Source organism: Fundulus heteroclitus, chromosome 23 (genome assembly GCF_011125445.2).
Source record: "Fundulus heteroclitus isolate FHET01 chromosome 23, MU-UCD_Fhet_4.1, whole genome shotgun sequence".
Classification (NCBI taxonomy): Eukaryota; Metazoa; Chordata; class Actinopteri; order Cyprinodontiformes; family Fundulidae; genus Fundulus; species Fundulus heteroclitus.
The window spans coordinates 30,009,127-30,025,194 of NC_046383.1; the positions used below are offsets into that span (position 1 = coordinate 30,009,127).

The window sequence follows — 16,068 nt, forward strand, 5'->3', positions numbered from 1 at the left end:
AAGGCTTAAGGCGCAGTTATCCCCTTATCAATAAATGGTTAAGTGCAAAAGGGGCCAGCGTGCGGAGACACAGTCATTAACGGGACTGGCAGGCTCCTGAAGTATGAGACTTTTGTGTGCCTGTAGAGGTAAGGGGGGTGTTAGGGGTGAGAAGGGGTCATGGACAGTAAAAGAGTGATGGCTGGGGGGGTGGGGGGGGGGGGGGTGGAGTGGTCTTTGGCAGCAGCTGCATGCATACATGGAAAACAGATTTGGTTCTTCTCGGATTTCAGTCACCGGCGGAGCCAGCCATTCTCTTTCCCATCCCATCCTGAACCCCTCGAACAAAAGGATAAAATAAAATCAGATGTTCAGATGTGCCCTCCACATTTGGTTTTTCCATCGCTTGCTCGGCCTCTGACACAGTCAGCATGTCGAACAACTCGCCCTCCCGCTTGAGCAGCACGGAAGAAAAAAAAATCTGAGCAGGAATCTTTGTCGTGATGAGTGTTGACTTTGAGTTTCATTTGGGGGGCGGGGGACAGGGGGGGGGGGGGGTTTGGGTCGCTTTGATTGAACTTATTTAATTAGAGCACATGAAGGGGACCGTTAGTCACGTTGAGCAAACAAGAAAGTGGGAAGCACTCAGAGTTGATTTAGTGTGGTCTGGACATGTCAGGACAGACGGACTGTAAATGCTCTGCGGTCTCTTAGGGACTTCATGACAGTTACTCATAATGGGGGGGGGGGGGGTCTGTCTCTTCCTATGAACAATCAATTTTCCCTGGATACGTCAGATCTTACTGGCAAAACAACCATGCCTATGTTCTGACTAAACAAGCAAAGAGCATCGGGACCTCTCTTTTGTCGTTTTTTTTTAAATGTTTCTGCTAGAAGAAACAATTCAACATTGATGAAACAGGAAGATGTGACTTTTGAGCTTCCTACTGCTTTTACAGGAGATCCTCAGTGACTGGCCAAAGTATTCACGCCCTCTTAAACCTTTTCGCTTTGTTCGCGTCACAGCCACGGACGTCAGAGTCATTCATGCGACAGATCAAAGCAAAGTAGTGAATAATGGTGAAGTGGAAGGGTGCGTGCTTTTCATTTCAGGGTTAGATTTTGAAACAATACCCCTGGCTTCAAACGTCCCATGGAGCACTGCTTAATGCATCATGTGAAAATGGAAAGAGCATGGCTCGACCGCAAACCAACCTAGACATGATTGTCCATCTGAACTGACTGGCCAGGAAAGACAGCCAACCCCTAGAGGCCCTTGTTGACTCTGGAAGAGCTGCAGGGGTGCGCAGCTCAGGTGCGAGAATCTGTCTTTGCAACAATAAATAGTTGTACACGCCACAAAACATGGCCGTCATGGAGGGGACGCAAGAAGAATGCTGTTGCATGGGATATGCTATGGGATGGCCATAGGAAGTCTTGTTTGCAGTTTCCAATCAATCCTTGTAGGTGAAAAAGCATGCGGAAGAAATTGCTCTGGTCAGATGAACTGAACCTTGGTCTAACATGCGTATCCTTGTGTTTGAAAGGCCCAAACCCAGACCTAAGAATCTGTGGCAACTGCTCTCCGTCCAGTCTCACTGAGCCCTGAGCAGAATGCACGTTCATCATTTCCCTTTCACTTCCCAGCCCTTGACTGCTTTTGTCTCGGCCTGTCACATCAAATCTCTATTAAATACACTGAGGTCTGGGGTTGTGACGTGACAAAATGTGGAAATATTTAACGGGTTATGCAAGCTTTCACAAAACAATGTACATATGGAAAAACTGAGTTTTTTTTATTTAATGGAACTGTTTATTCGTTTTTCACATCAATCTCTAAAATCTGAAACTGGAACAAGCAGAGATGTGTATCAGGAAATAACTGAATGATGGTTTTCCAGCCATCGGAAATCTTTCCTCCCTTTCTGCTCAGAAGACTAAATCACCTCTGCCTTTTCGTGACCTTCCTGTCCTTAAGCCCTCTCTCTTTTCCGCATCTCTTTCTAGGCCCGAAGATACAGGAGGAGCCTGGGTCCTCTGCCAATTCCGAAGGCTTCTTCAGCTCCAAGGTGGCCGTGTTCTCCGCCATAGCGATCGGCTGCATCATCTTCCTCGTGCTGATCCTGCTCGTCGTCATCCTCCTCATCAAGATTCGCAAGCGCTCCAGGAAAAATGCGCACGCGCAGGCCCGCCCCTCAGCACTGTCGCTCAGCACGCTGTCTAACCCCAAGCTGCCCGGCGGCACGGCCGGCACGGAGCCCAGCGACATCATCATCCCCCTGCGGACAGAGAACAACTACTGTCCCCACTACGAGAAGGTGAGCGGGGACTACGGTCACCCGGTCTACATCGTCCAGGAGATGCCTCCGCAGAGCCCCGCCAACATCTACTACAAGGTCTGACGGGGTTCAAGGGGTCAGCGGTAACGGCCGGGAGGGAGATAAAGAGGAGCGCTTGATTTACGTTCTTGGGAAGAACACTTTCCTTCACGTTTTTGGGGAGGGTTTTGAAGCCCCCTGTTATTTGTACCACCTGCTGCACAAATCTGGAGAAACACGTACCGACCAGTCACCAGCGGGGTTGGGAGCGGACTGACAAGAGATCCTGTTTATTTGGCTTCTCTGATGATCCCCAGCCCCCCCGTTCACCCCCGACCATCGTCCCTCTGCACCCTCACCTCCCTCCCCCACCCCCCCTGCATCTCCCCAACTGCTGGAGAGTCGGGAGCGGAGCAACCGACCAACAGAGGGAACTTTAGCTTTGCGGTTTGCTATCCCTGCTAACGGACCGGATAGAACTTATCTCGGCTCCCCGACGTACAGTCTGTGCTACACCCAATTAAACACGCCACCCCGGCACACGCCAGGCCGGGAAACACAGGCTGGGGGACACGGGGGGGCCGGAGAGCTGCTCACCCTGCCGCTGGTGTGCAAGCCAGAAAGGAACAAAAAGATACAAAAAGGCGAAGGTGTGCACGTCTTTGTGTGCGCGCCTTTGTGCATGAGTCGGGGAGCCCCGTTGCTGGGCCAGGAAAACTCTCCAGATAGCTCAGGTATCTTACACGGTGTGTGATATAATGTGCTCCTCTCCCTTACGCACCTCTGATGTTTGCCTTACTTACTATTTTTGATGGAGGATTTCCTTGAACCCTGATTAAGTTCACAAAGCAGTTGTATTTTGTTAGACTTTTCCTACGAGTGCACAATGTATAGAACTAAAGTGATCATCGCCGCGACTCCATCTGCTCACCGCCCACGTCATCTCGTTGTTTTCACTCTCTCGATATGGACTTTAACCTGGAGTCTAGCTACCGAGGGGTGTATGTGTATGTCTGTGTGTGTGTGCGTGTGCGTGTGGACCCCTCCCTCCTGCTGCTCTGATATGAGTTCCAGCACTGCTCTGGCATCTGTGTGTATTTCAGGGTGTGTCCTCGGCGAATGTGGTTGGACATGTCCGGACCAGTGTTCCCCATGAGGGGAGACTTTATTGGATTTGATGCAGAGATAATGTAGCCTGAGCTTAAAAAAAGGAGGCTGATGTGTCGACAGACAGACAAGATCTAACAAACACACTTGAGCGCCACGGTTGGCAGCGATCGGAGATCTTGCCGTCGGATCGGCTTTCAGACAGACCAGGCAGGTCGGTATTTGTTCGCTTTCTCTTCTGCAGCCACAGTTCAAGCATCAAAAATGTGAGTTTGGGGCGTCGGTCGGATGGCTCTCCCTGATTGGCTGGCCTACATAGGCACCACGCCCAACATATAGGTTTGGATGGAGAGCTGGAATACAGTATCGTCAGATGCCAATTGGCCGCCATCTGTAGATGAGTCAGTGGAGCGCAGAGTCGGCTTCGGCGCCAGCATGTGACTAATCTATGTGCCGTCTTCGTGCCCACTCTCACCAGCTGGGAGGGGGGTGAAGGAGAAAACGTTCCTGTGACTTGGCTTTAACCTGGGAGGATAATGGAGGTGGGAGCGGAGGGGGTTGACGGATGAGGCGGGGCTGGTTGAGGTGGCTTCGGCAGCACTCATTTTTTGCCATCCTCTCTCGCCAGCTGTGCTGTGAATAAAAACGCTGCGTCGAATATTCAGTGAGGACACTGCAGCCCAGCTATCACACAGCCCAGGGCGACAGCATCAAGGCGGGGATCGTACTGCAGCTGCGTGTGTGTGAGGACTGGGACGGATGTGGAGGGGGGGGGGGTGTTTTTGTGTGCACACATAGGTGCTTATTTGTGCTTATATTTGCAGTTTCCACTCAGTGGATGGGTGCACGTGTGTCTGCTGCTGTGACAGGCTGTTTGTTTGGGCAATGGGCACCTCCTCTAACAGAGAATCGGAGCCCTGCAGTCAAGGCCAATGATGTTTGAGATACGGCGAGCCATTAGTGCCAAATAGCGGTGCTCTTTCAATCCGTCTAGAACAGATATAATATTAAAAAAAAATCTTTGTTTGATAAATAACAGAGATCGAAGACCCCCGCCAAAAAAAGATATCTTACACCAGCGAGTTAAATTCAAACTCTTCCTTCCTCCTTGAACGCAGCCTTATGGCTGTTTAAAAGGGGGGAAATGTTGTTTTATACGCCGCCCATAAACAGATATTCATTGCACAGCTGCATAACATGAACATATGAAGTAAAAAAAACTGCAAAAGCCGGCCGTACTTCACCAAAACGGCGTATTATGCACCAGCAAGTCCTACCATTTTGAACGGGTCTTTCTGAGCGGTGATCATAACGGGATTTATCAGGTCATCGAACGGCGCTTTAAAGCGCATGTTTTACCTTGTGTACGGCAGTTTTTTCCAGCAGCTCATAATGGGGCGTAGCTTTAAAAAGTGGCGTTCCATGTCCACTAAAAGTGTCCCAGATCCTCCCGCTGGCATTCTGGGAATGTTCACTCATCCTGTCATATAAAACAGCAGTTTTTATGTCTTCGTTTTCCTTTTTTTTTTTCACCAGGCGGGTTGAAGAAGTACGCACACTAGGCACTAATGTCCTGCCATATTAAGCGGAGACAGGGAGGGCCGTTCATGACGACGGGCGGGTTGTTTGGGCCCCCACCGCAACACAAACACCTCAAGACCAACTGGTCCAGGTTTATCTCCAGTCAGGGTGGTGCGTAACGTTTATTCGACGACAGAGGACACCCGTCGTCCGCCGACCACAACCTGAACCAACATCACCCCCGGACAGGCGCTGCTGAGTTAAAAGGCGACCCCAGCTTGAAGACTCGGGGAGGATTCCGGGCGGCTCTTGCGTGTCGTTAACCTCTGAGTTAACAACCTGAGCAGCTGCCGGTGCTTTTCCGCGGCCCTGTGTTTTAACTCAGCGTGCGCCCCTCTGCAAAACTCATCTAGAAGCATATATTTTCGTTTCGGATCGCCGCACCTCCATTCATCTACACCAGCTTAGGGAGTCATTACTAAATTACCGCAAAGCATATCTCATTTTCATTCATTCTAGTGACCGCTTTAGTGTTATTCAAAATCTGGAGAAATTATTAAAAAAACAAATAAACGAAACAAAAGGAAAAAAAGAAGAAAGAAAGAAAAAAAAAAAAACGAGTAAGCCGAGAAATGTAAATATATGGATAGAGCCCAGATAAGATGTAATTTCCACCTGAACACTGCTCATGAGAAGAATTTAAGATTAGATTTTTGTAATGGAGGTTGTTTGTAAATAGCCGTCTTTTTAAAGTGTGTTTTGTATGAATCCTTGCGATCTATTCTTTGTTTTCATTTTCTTTTTCCTTTAGACTTTTAACTGAATATTGCAACATGAGCTGTCTTTTACGCAGCATCCAGTATTGTCGAAAAAGTCTTTGTTACCACACGTGTTTTAAAAATATTAATAATTATAATAATAAAATAAAAACTAGGATTCAGAGGTTTTTTTTTTTATGTTGCCGTTCAACAGGAATTTATTTCATCAGACTGAACCTTTGTCAACGGGTGGCTTTGAAATGGATAGGTTGCTGAATCTGTGAGGACGTTGGGGGCATACGCTTAACTCTGCATATGAAGACTGTGTTATTCCGCTCCATTTGCATTACCTTCACCCTTGGCAACATTATAACAAAAGGATGTTGGTCCAAAATGAAGAGTCTGATTTTTAGTTTTAATAACTCCAGAGGGCCAGAGATGGGAAGGACCCAGGAAAGGAGGGAGGAGGAGAAGTGGAGGAAAGAAAAGAAAAGAGGCCATGTATGAAAGTGTGACAGTTGTGCTCTCACCAATAAATCATCTGGTTTACACTACTCATTATCTCCCAGGCGGTCTTTTGTTTTAAATATGCCCCCTCTCCTCCTTCTCTCCCTCCGCCCCTCTCCTCTGTCGTCCCCTCCTTCCTAATTAAGCACAAGGATGCTGTAGGATGGTGTCTGCTATTTTTTTCAAAGCCACAGTATTATAATTTTTCTCTCTCTCAATGTGCATGTGAAAGCAAAACCTGTTGAATTTGTTTTCCTTCTGTTTCGAATCACAAATGTTATTTTATGTTTCTTTTTTTTTTTTTTCTTGCCATTCACTTATTTACCGCTTCTCAGCGTAACCTGTTGGCACCAGCTACAATGGAAACAACCTTCCAACAGTTTGGAAACTACAGCATATTGATAAATAAAATTTTTTCCCATGGAACTTGGTCTGACGTGATGTTCTTTCTTCAAGAAACGCAAACTCTGGTCAGCTTCCCCGTCGGCGCTGAAGAAAATCCCCACAGCGTGATGCTGCCGCCACCATGTTTCACTGTGGGGATTATTATGTGCTTGCACCTCTCTGCACAGACAGCTAAACCAGACTCTATCTTCTGAGGAAGGGGATTCTGGTTTAGGTGAATGTACAGTGTTAGTTTTCACCACATATGGAATCAAATACTGGATGTGGGGCAAAAGTTTGAATTTTGATTTCATCGTAGCACATCCCCCTTTACATGCTTGCTGACTCCCTATATGGCTTGTTTGCAAGCAATGCCTTTCTTGCTGCTTTTCCATTAGGTCAAATTTATGGAGTGTCAGATGAATAGATTTTGAGTCAACAGATTCTCCCGCTGCTGCTGTGGAGTTCTGCAGCTCCTCCAAAGCTACCCACAAGCCTCTTTGCTGCTTCCCCTCCCCTCCTCTCCTCGACGAGTCGGCTCCTACACCATGGATATTTATTCCTGGATCATCTGTTGCACCTCCTCATGACACCAAGATGACGTTTCCAGCACCCTGCTCTTCATTAGATAATTCAATTAAGTTCCATCTAAACTCCTGTGTGACACACAGTCATGTGGCAATATCCCATGAGCAGGAGAGATCGTTTGCTGAACAAGCTTGGTCACGTGCACAGTGGTTTACGACACAATAACTGCAACAATACAAATTATTCAAATTTGCTGCACAATCTAGATGCAAACACAAACATGCTTACAGAGTCCTTAAAGTGCAGCCAGACAGAAGGGTCACACTTAAGTGAGATCTATACACCCTGGAAATGTTGATGGTACCAATGATGAAGCCACTTAGCAGTACAAAAGTGCAATAAACTGAAAATAACGTCTGATTATGTCTTGCATATAACCTAAAATGTGACGCTTTTGACCCAAAGGACAACATGGCTGCTTTACAAAAAAAAAAAAGAAGCAAAATAAGAAGGAAAATCACTGGATGTTCATTAAGACCCAGGTAAGACAACGTTTCTAAGGTGTTGATTCTATATACCTCATGTTTCACAATTAAGGTATCCATGTGAGTCCCTCTCTATTGAATCCAAACACTTTCAAAACCAATACAGATCAAAGAGACCGCTGCAAGGTTTTTTTTTAGGACATCCACATGTTTTACTTGTACAGGCAACTCTGGTGGTCTAACTTAGGCAAGCGTCATTAAGCATCACTGCACATTTTACAGGAAACAAACCTCTTCATTTCCTGGACTCTCCCTGTATTTTGAGGATAGAAACATGAGGGACATGACATCGGTGAAAATGACGACGTTTTTTTCCGGGGCAGAAAAGGATGGTCTGTCCGCTGTTAGCAACATGTTTCTCAGAATGGGAACAGAAGCATCAGTAGAGCTGACCTGCTGAATGTTAATGTTTACCAAAATGATTCCCACGCCAGAATAATTTTTTTTTGTATTTGGTAAAATTGTATTTTAAACACACACATGTTGGCATGGACATCATTGTGTGGACTTTCCATTCATCCATTCATTTTCTACTGCTTTCTATGCCCTAACCCTACCTCACCCTGAGCCTAAGGTCAACTAACCCTGACCTAAACTCGATTCACACCTTAGCCCTAAACCTACGCATAAGCCTAATTTCTATTGTATGGACCTTCCGAAATGTCCTCACAACGACACACACACACACACACACACAACGACGACAGGACGACGACAGGACTTGCTTCACTGTGGATAGCGATGCTCTCTCACCAGCTTCGGCCAGGATCCTCACAAGGTCTTTCACTTTTTGGTCCAGGGTTGATTTAAACATTTCACACCTAAAACATCAACATCACTGGGATTCAGAGTCCATCTTCTCAACATTGTTATTGCTGGATCCTATGCTTGTTATGTTCTCCCTGTAAATGCTTAGACAGCTTCACTTTACACCTTCAGGCACCTGGAAATCGTACCTAGGGGTGAGGTGGACTCCTCACTTCTCTGAAATCTCACCAGATTTCTTTTGACTTTCCCATGATGTCAGACAAAGAAGCAGTGAGTCTGAGGTGCTGCTGGTAAAAAAAAATGCATTTACAGGTTTGCCTGCGTTTAACTTAAATGATGCAAATGATCAGAAGCTTACAAAGCAGTGACATCTTCATCTCTCTCATTGTTCTGGCATTTAGCAAATAGAAATTATTTTTGGTAATCCCAACTGACCCAAAACAGAAACAGAAGAAGAAGTCACGTATACGCCCAGCAATTGATGCAATGGATAAAATTTAGTGGTAGAAGTCAAGAGAATGCAATTGTATATCTATAGTTTTACTTTGCTTTACATCGTGAAATACTTTGACCAAATGTGGAGAAAGCTCTGTGGGTACACATTTTCTGCAGTTAACTCATCTTTCCATCTCTCTGACCATCTTGGAGCATACACCGGACGCCCACGCTCTCAAACCCCCCTTCCAACACGCGCCCCAAACCCTAACCCTCAGGGGTCAGCGTTGCACAGATGGGTTTGTTCCGATACATTAGTCAGATTAAAATCACAAGCAGGCTCCATACATCCATGTTTGTGGAATGCGGACACAGCTTTTTAGCCCGGTAACTAATACCCGCAACAACCCGCTCCGTGGCCCGATGTCCCCCCAAAATTACATTTCTCCATACATGATTAAATCTGATCGGCTGCACTCGACGTTTCCATTGCGTTTGTCTGAAATTACAGTCTTCGTTTTGTTCGGCCGGAGAACAAAAGCCAAGTGCTCGGCGAAAGCGGAGATGGCATGAAATGCTATTAAAGTGACGGGGCATTTTCCCTGACAAACACATCAGTGTTTGTGGGCATGGCTTTCATGCTGATGATGATGTGAGCGGAGACGGAGTGGGCGAGAGGAGAGACCGATGGCAGGGGAGAGAAGAAGTCAGGGCAATGAGAGACATAATGTGCCTGTGGCTTTACAACCCCCCCTTCCCTTCTGTCCACCCCCCCCCCCCCCCTCATCCTCGCTGTTTCTGTGTGCGCCCCAGGGCAGGTATACGCTCATCTGGTTTCTTGGCTTCGTCCCGAGACGCCCCCACAGACCTACGTTGCTGTGGATTTATTAAAACCTTCCCCTCCCCGCCGAGCTTCTGTCTGTGACGGCTTGTTGTTTCCGCGTACATCTCAGTCTACCGCCGTGTTTCTGTGCGAGTGAAAACAAACGGGAGTTGGAACGCGCACGGCAGCCCCGATGCGTCCCCCCGGATCACGTGGTAAATTGAATTATTCTCATCACCTGGAACTTACATGCGATGTATTGCGAAAGCATTTGCACCCCTTGGAGCCTTTCGCATTATGTCGCTTCGTGACCGTGACCCATTTTTCCTGGGTTTCCGTCTGACAGAACAGCTCATAGTAGTGCAACTGTGTAAAGAAAAAGGATATGTGGTTTCAAACGCTTTTACGGACAAAGACGAAAACGTGTGGTTTGAATTTGCCTTCAGCCCCTTTTACTCTGGTACCAATACATAAAACTTCAAAAGTCATCAAACTGATAAATAAAGCCCGCCATGTGTAATTTTATCTGAGTACCAGCTGTTCTTTGATGGCCTCAGAGGCTTTCTGGAGAACATTGATGAACAAACAGCATCATGAAGGCCCAGACCTGTCTGCTGTGTGAAGAAACACAACAGACAAGTCAGGCCTCACGTGTAAAGCTGGGTCAGGGTGTACATTATCATCCCAAGCTTTGGACATCTCATGGACTACACCCCATCATCCAAACAATGGAAACGGTAAGGCACAGCTGTATACCTTCTAAGACGTGGTCGTTTACCTGAACTGACACTCCGGGCATGACGAGCATTAATCAGAGAAGCAGCCAAGAGGCCCACGACGACTCCTGGATTAGCTGCAGAGATCCACAGTTCAGGTGTCAACAAGCTATTAGGTGTGCTTGTGTGCTCCCCAAGCAAGGTGCTTCTTGAAAAGTGGCAAGAAGAAAACCACCGTTGAAAGAAGGTCATGAGAGGTACCACCGGCGGTTTGCCACCAGCCATATAAGGGACCTGGTAAATATGTGGAAGAAGGTGCTCTGATCAGATGAGTTCAAAACTGCAGCTTTGGGTCTACAAGCAAACCCGGTGGAAAACTAGCAGAGCAGATTCCCCTGAACACACCATCCCCATGACGCCGGCATCATGCTAGGGTCGTTCTGTTCTGTACCACTGACAAGGAAGCCGTTCAGAGTTGACGGGAAGCTGGATGGAGCTAAACTCGAGACAGTCCTGGAACAAAACCTGCTACGCGCAGGTTCAAAGGCTTGAGACGGGAGGGGGGATTCATCTCGCAGCGGTCAGTTACGTCATTAGCAGGACTCTGAGGAACTTGCATGCAGGCATGCACTGACTGCATGGATGATGTGTGCATTGACACCAGGTCTGGTGTGCCAGTACCTGGACCTGGGAGGGTAGGATGTGTGTGGTGAGTGTGTACACCATCCCTTTTTTTTCCCACATGTGGTTTAGAGCACATGCAAGTGGGGGCTCTAGGGTGGGATCGTGGGAATGTGTACCTGTTTTTGTGTTTGTCTTTTTGTCAGGTTGGCTTTGGACTGCTCTCTCGGGTCTTTGGCTGCTCACAAGCACTATTGAGCGTTTTTCTTACGGATAAACCTCACATACACAAGCGCACTCTCACTAACACCTGCAAGTGCTTTGATCCAGGTGCTTACAGATTCACTTCTCTACAGATAAAACCCTATAGTTAGCTTTAGCTGTCATTTTATACATCTTGTGTTAAATATCACTACATATCTTTCCGGTGATGTTATCAAGGCGTTGGTTGTTTGTACCTGTGAAACTTTTTTGGTTGGTTTTGCTGTTCTCTTTATATCTCTCTCTGCAGGTGCAGAAGCAGACTCAGAGGATGTTATCTTCGACACTCTTTCCCCTTTGTTCTGTCGTTGTCGGCTTTTCTCCCTTTCAGCATTTTGTCTCATCTTTTTCTCTTCCATTCTTTGTCTCTTACCTTTCCGTTTCTGTGTCCATTGTACTTGAAATAATCCCAAAACAACATCTAATAAACGTTTTGCATATATGCAGTATGTCAAGTGGAACACTATGGTGAAAGCAGCAATGCTCCATTTATGAAAGTAAATCTGTTGGGCTCTCTTCGGCATTAAGACATCACTTTTTAATTCTTAATGCTACACTGCCAGACAGGACATGTTACAATTTTTTTTTTTTTAAATAGAACGGGTGAATATTTTAGCATCTGGATAGACAAAACTGGTAGAGACATGTACAAAATAATAATTATAATAAAAAAAGACTCACAGTTGCTATACAGATAATTTGTATGTGTGTTGGTTGATCACATTAAATTCATATTGTACATAAAAGACTGGTTGGGAAAAAAAGGGAACAAAGTCCAAGTCCAATATTTTATTTTTCCTCCCACAACATGATGGCTCTCATGTTGTCATAGAGGAAGCAAGTCACCTGGGAAAGCAGCAGCTGCCAGTATTTTAGTGGATACAATTTTACATTTTCTTCCCCCATGGGTATGAATACCAACTAAGGACTACCCAGAAAACTCTTCTATCTTTGCATATAGTGGGGTTTTATTTGTCTATAAAAAAATTTGCAGAGATGGTTATGGTTTTTGAGGGTCCACAATACAAGCAAAGCTGCATTTTTCTTTCTAGCAGAATTTGAACTTTCCTTTTAAACTGTCAAAACCAGTATATGTAAGTTTAAAGCTGGGACATTCAGAGCGAGGAGACAAAGATTACAACCTCTTATTCTTCTGTTTATATATCTATATATATATATATATATATATATATATATATATATATATATATATATATATATATATGTATGTGTATGTATATGTATATACCAACAGGTTGTCTATTATCTCCCATTGCATGCCTACGTTTTCTGTTTTGACAGGACCAGCGCAGCTTGCGAAGCCGCAAATGGAAAACAAAGTTGGAGGAGTAAAGTGATATAGCAAACCAGATGAGGGAAAGAATTTAAGAACACTGGTAGCTGGCGCTGACTCCTGCCCCTTCACGTTATTTCACACTCTGCTCTCCCGAAGTGAAATCTGCTGCGTGTGCAGACGCTGCTCTTGATCTGCAGAAGGTGGGTAACTTTAAACCTGTGCAACTCCTCAGCTGCGGCCGGGCATCCTGGGAGAGGGTCCGTCTGATCTGCCTCCGAAGCGTTCAACCTCCTGGTGGGCCTTCCTTCATAAAGTCCGTCCAGGAGGCCCGTAACTCACGCCAGAATCAATATGACATGCAATGGGGGCATGTTCTTTCTCATGTAATGTACACATACATATTTGATGAGTTAATGCATCACTCACCCGTTCATAAATAATGCAGGCCTGCTAATGCCTTTCATCAAGTGCTGCTCATCAAATATCAAGCAGATTTTTGGTCAATCTCTGAGCTGAAGGGGGAAACCTGAGATGGCACAAAGAAAACAGAAACTGAGCGCAGGGAAACCACAAGAAGAGAGTTCATCAGTCAGGCAGTGACATAAACTGTAGATCATTCATGAAAGAGCTAATTAATGTGTTTCAAATCCCAATCAGCAAGGGGGGGGACCGTATCTAAACAGCACTTCGCTTTAATCCCTTTCAAGAGGAGCAGGAAGCGGAAATTCCACATGTGCATCCTGCCCCGCTGGGTTATGGTATGTTTCAATTTTATGTTTCATTACAAGTGAACACACACACACACACACACACACACACACACACACACACACACACACACACGCTCGCTGCCAGCCGTCAGGCACATATTGATGGCATTGTTATGACCAGAACATGCCTGATCAGGCCCAGGCTGCGGCGGGGATCCAGGTCTGACCACAACTCATCAATCATACAGAGTCTGAGAGAGAACCAAAGAGACTTGATCACATAACAGGAAAAAAAAAAAAAAAAAACCCAGAAAGAACGAACGTGTTCGCTGGAGAAACAGCCACGGTGGCTGGCTGCTGGGTCACAGGTGTGGAGACCAGAAAAGAAAGTGGGAATTATTTCACTATCCACCCCCCCCCCCCCCTCACCTCCAAACCCATTGCTTCCCTTTTAAGGAGACACAGCACCTCCCCACCCACGTCTTTGAAAACCTCCCATTTCCATCCACATTTTCTTTCACCCAATTTAAATTAAAAAATAATAAAAAAAAAAAACACCCAGAGTTGATTCGCCCCCTTCAGCATCCCCACTCCTCTGCTCCTCCATCTCCTATTCTCAATTAGGCCATGCTTCGAATCTCAGGCATTATCTGCACGGGCCATTTATATGACATGACTCCAAAATGCATTTGCACAATTTTCCAATTACAGTATTATGCCTTGAAGCTCTGGTTCTCTCTGTCTCGCTCATTTCCTCCCCTTCACTCAAACTACCCTTGATGTTTAACACTATAAAAGAAAATAGAGGTGCACATTTATACTTTTAAGTAATGGTCCTTTGTTCCCTTAGGTATTATGGGAGTTTACGTACCTTTTTATTTTCAAATGTTTTGAGGCTACGCTGTTTGTGTTCTGACCTTGGTGAGCGAAGGTTTTTGTGGAGGACAAGAAATTCGGTCCGAACTTAGGACTGACTCAAAAAGCTGAACATTTTGGACTTTGGAAGCAGAATAATAAATAAGAATGTTTAATTAAAAACATGATAAAAAACAAACAGGAAAAACTCAAACAAATGATTACAATTCCTTTTAAAGAGAAAGCAAAAAAGGTCAGACTGAAAATAAATGGCAAAAAGAATGTGATGCAGAATAGAATTACTTCAGAAAATAAATAATATCAAGACTTTCTAAGAAAAACTAACCAAAAACTCTGAAAACATAATTATTATAATTGTCCTAATTAAAGAAAAATAAAATTTGATGACTGTGCATTCTGTCTGTGTTTTAGAAGAAAAAAAAAAACACTTTTTGGTAAAGAAAATGGAATTTGTCTGAGATTGGTAAGGTAGAGGGATGTAAATATTGCATTCAGTATGGAGCAATATTATCACAAACGTACTTGGTGCAGTTAGGGGCCGTTATCAAAGATGTTTAGGATAGATCTGCTGCAAGATAATAAATGTTGGGAATGTGGCGAGGACGTTGGCAGCTAACTTTATGTTTTATGGGAGTGTCAGCTGGTGTTTCCCTTTTTGGATTGAATTCATTGTAAATTTTGAAAAGTGGACTGGGCTGCCCGTACCTCAATCACCACAATTGTGTCTGTTGGGAGATAAATCTCTAATACCCTCTGGATTGACCAAAGAAATGTCAGGGTTTGTGGTGGATGGATTTATCGTCGGATTTATTGTCTAAGGAACTAGAATGGTCCCTGATGGCTAAAATAAACAATGTCCAGGTAAAAAACGAACCATATATGGAGAAGATGTATGTCATTTACTATCACAGGATGAAGTCCTCTCTGCAGAATTCCTTGGTATGTGCCGTTTTTTGATTTTGATTGAACAGAACTGTGTCGTTATTTTGATATTTTTTTATTTATTTTGGGAAACAGGAATCAGTTCATTAAAAAAGAGAAAACTTTGAGAAAAAAAAAACACAACCCCATGACTTTTATGAATGTTTGGTTTGAAAAAATAACAAAATCTTTGGAGTTGTGCACATTCAAAAGGAAACTGTCTAGAGGCTCTCTTAGCTATGAGTTGCAAATAGCAACTACAATATTGGAAAACTCTGCAGAACGAAGAACCTTTTGTTGTTTTTTTTTACAAACAGAAACTGAAAAATGGCATACAACCTAGAAGTGGATGACATTTATAAATTGTTAAAATTCTGTTTGACATTCAACAGTGCGTTTGATTTACCTCAAGGTAAAACAAAAGTACATATAAATTATAAATAAAAAAAGCAAACTTAATCCGTAAAAAAGCACATGCCAGCGATGGGTCTCTCCTGAATCTTACATTCAGAAAAGTGCCTATTATTAATGAAACTCAAGTACTGTGCTTGGAATCATTTCACATGTTTTTCAGCTTATAGCAACAAACTTAAATTGCATTTAATTGGTATTTTATGTTCCAGACTCTGGATACCTACACTGTGGCCCAGGGGCCATTTGTGGCCCTTGGAATGAATTTGTGCCCCCCCCTACTGAATTATGAATGCTACATATTTGGCCCGCCGGCACGTGAAGCTAATGCCGATGGACACTTTGTCAAAGTCTGTCAGAGCGACACCTTTTATGTTTATTGCTGGCCAGTCAAAATCTTTTTTAATATGGAAAATATTAAAGTACAACACAAAGTATTAGATTTTTAGGAAAATTATGGTTTTGAAAAGGATTTTCAAGAACACTATGTGAAAAGATTTCTGTGCATTTATATTCAGGGCCCTTTAATCTAATACCCTGAATGGAAATCCAATGCAACCTGTTGCCTTTGGAAATCACTAA

At 44.5% G+C, this 16,068-nt stretch overlaps 1 protein-coding gene across 1 annotated transcript in view; it reads left to right on the plus strand.

Moving 5' to 3' along the window:
• efnb1 (ephrin-B1) overlaps positions 1 to 6,616 on the plus strand; it is an 84,589-nt gene extending 77,973 nt beyond the window's left edge. The window contains exon 5 of the mRNA XM_012869899.3: positions 1,987 to 6,616. Within this exon, the coding sequence (XP_012725353.1) occupies positions 1,987 to 2,381 (395 nt within the window). The 3' untranslated portion in view covers positions 2,382 to 6,616. The remainder of the gene's footprint in view (positions 1 to 1,986) is intronic.
• The last annotated feature ends 9,452 nt before the right edge of the window (positions 6,617 to 16,068 follow it).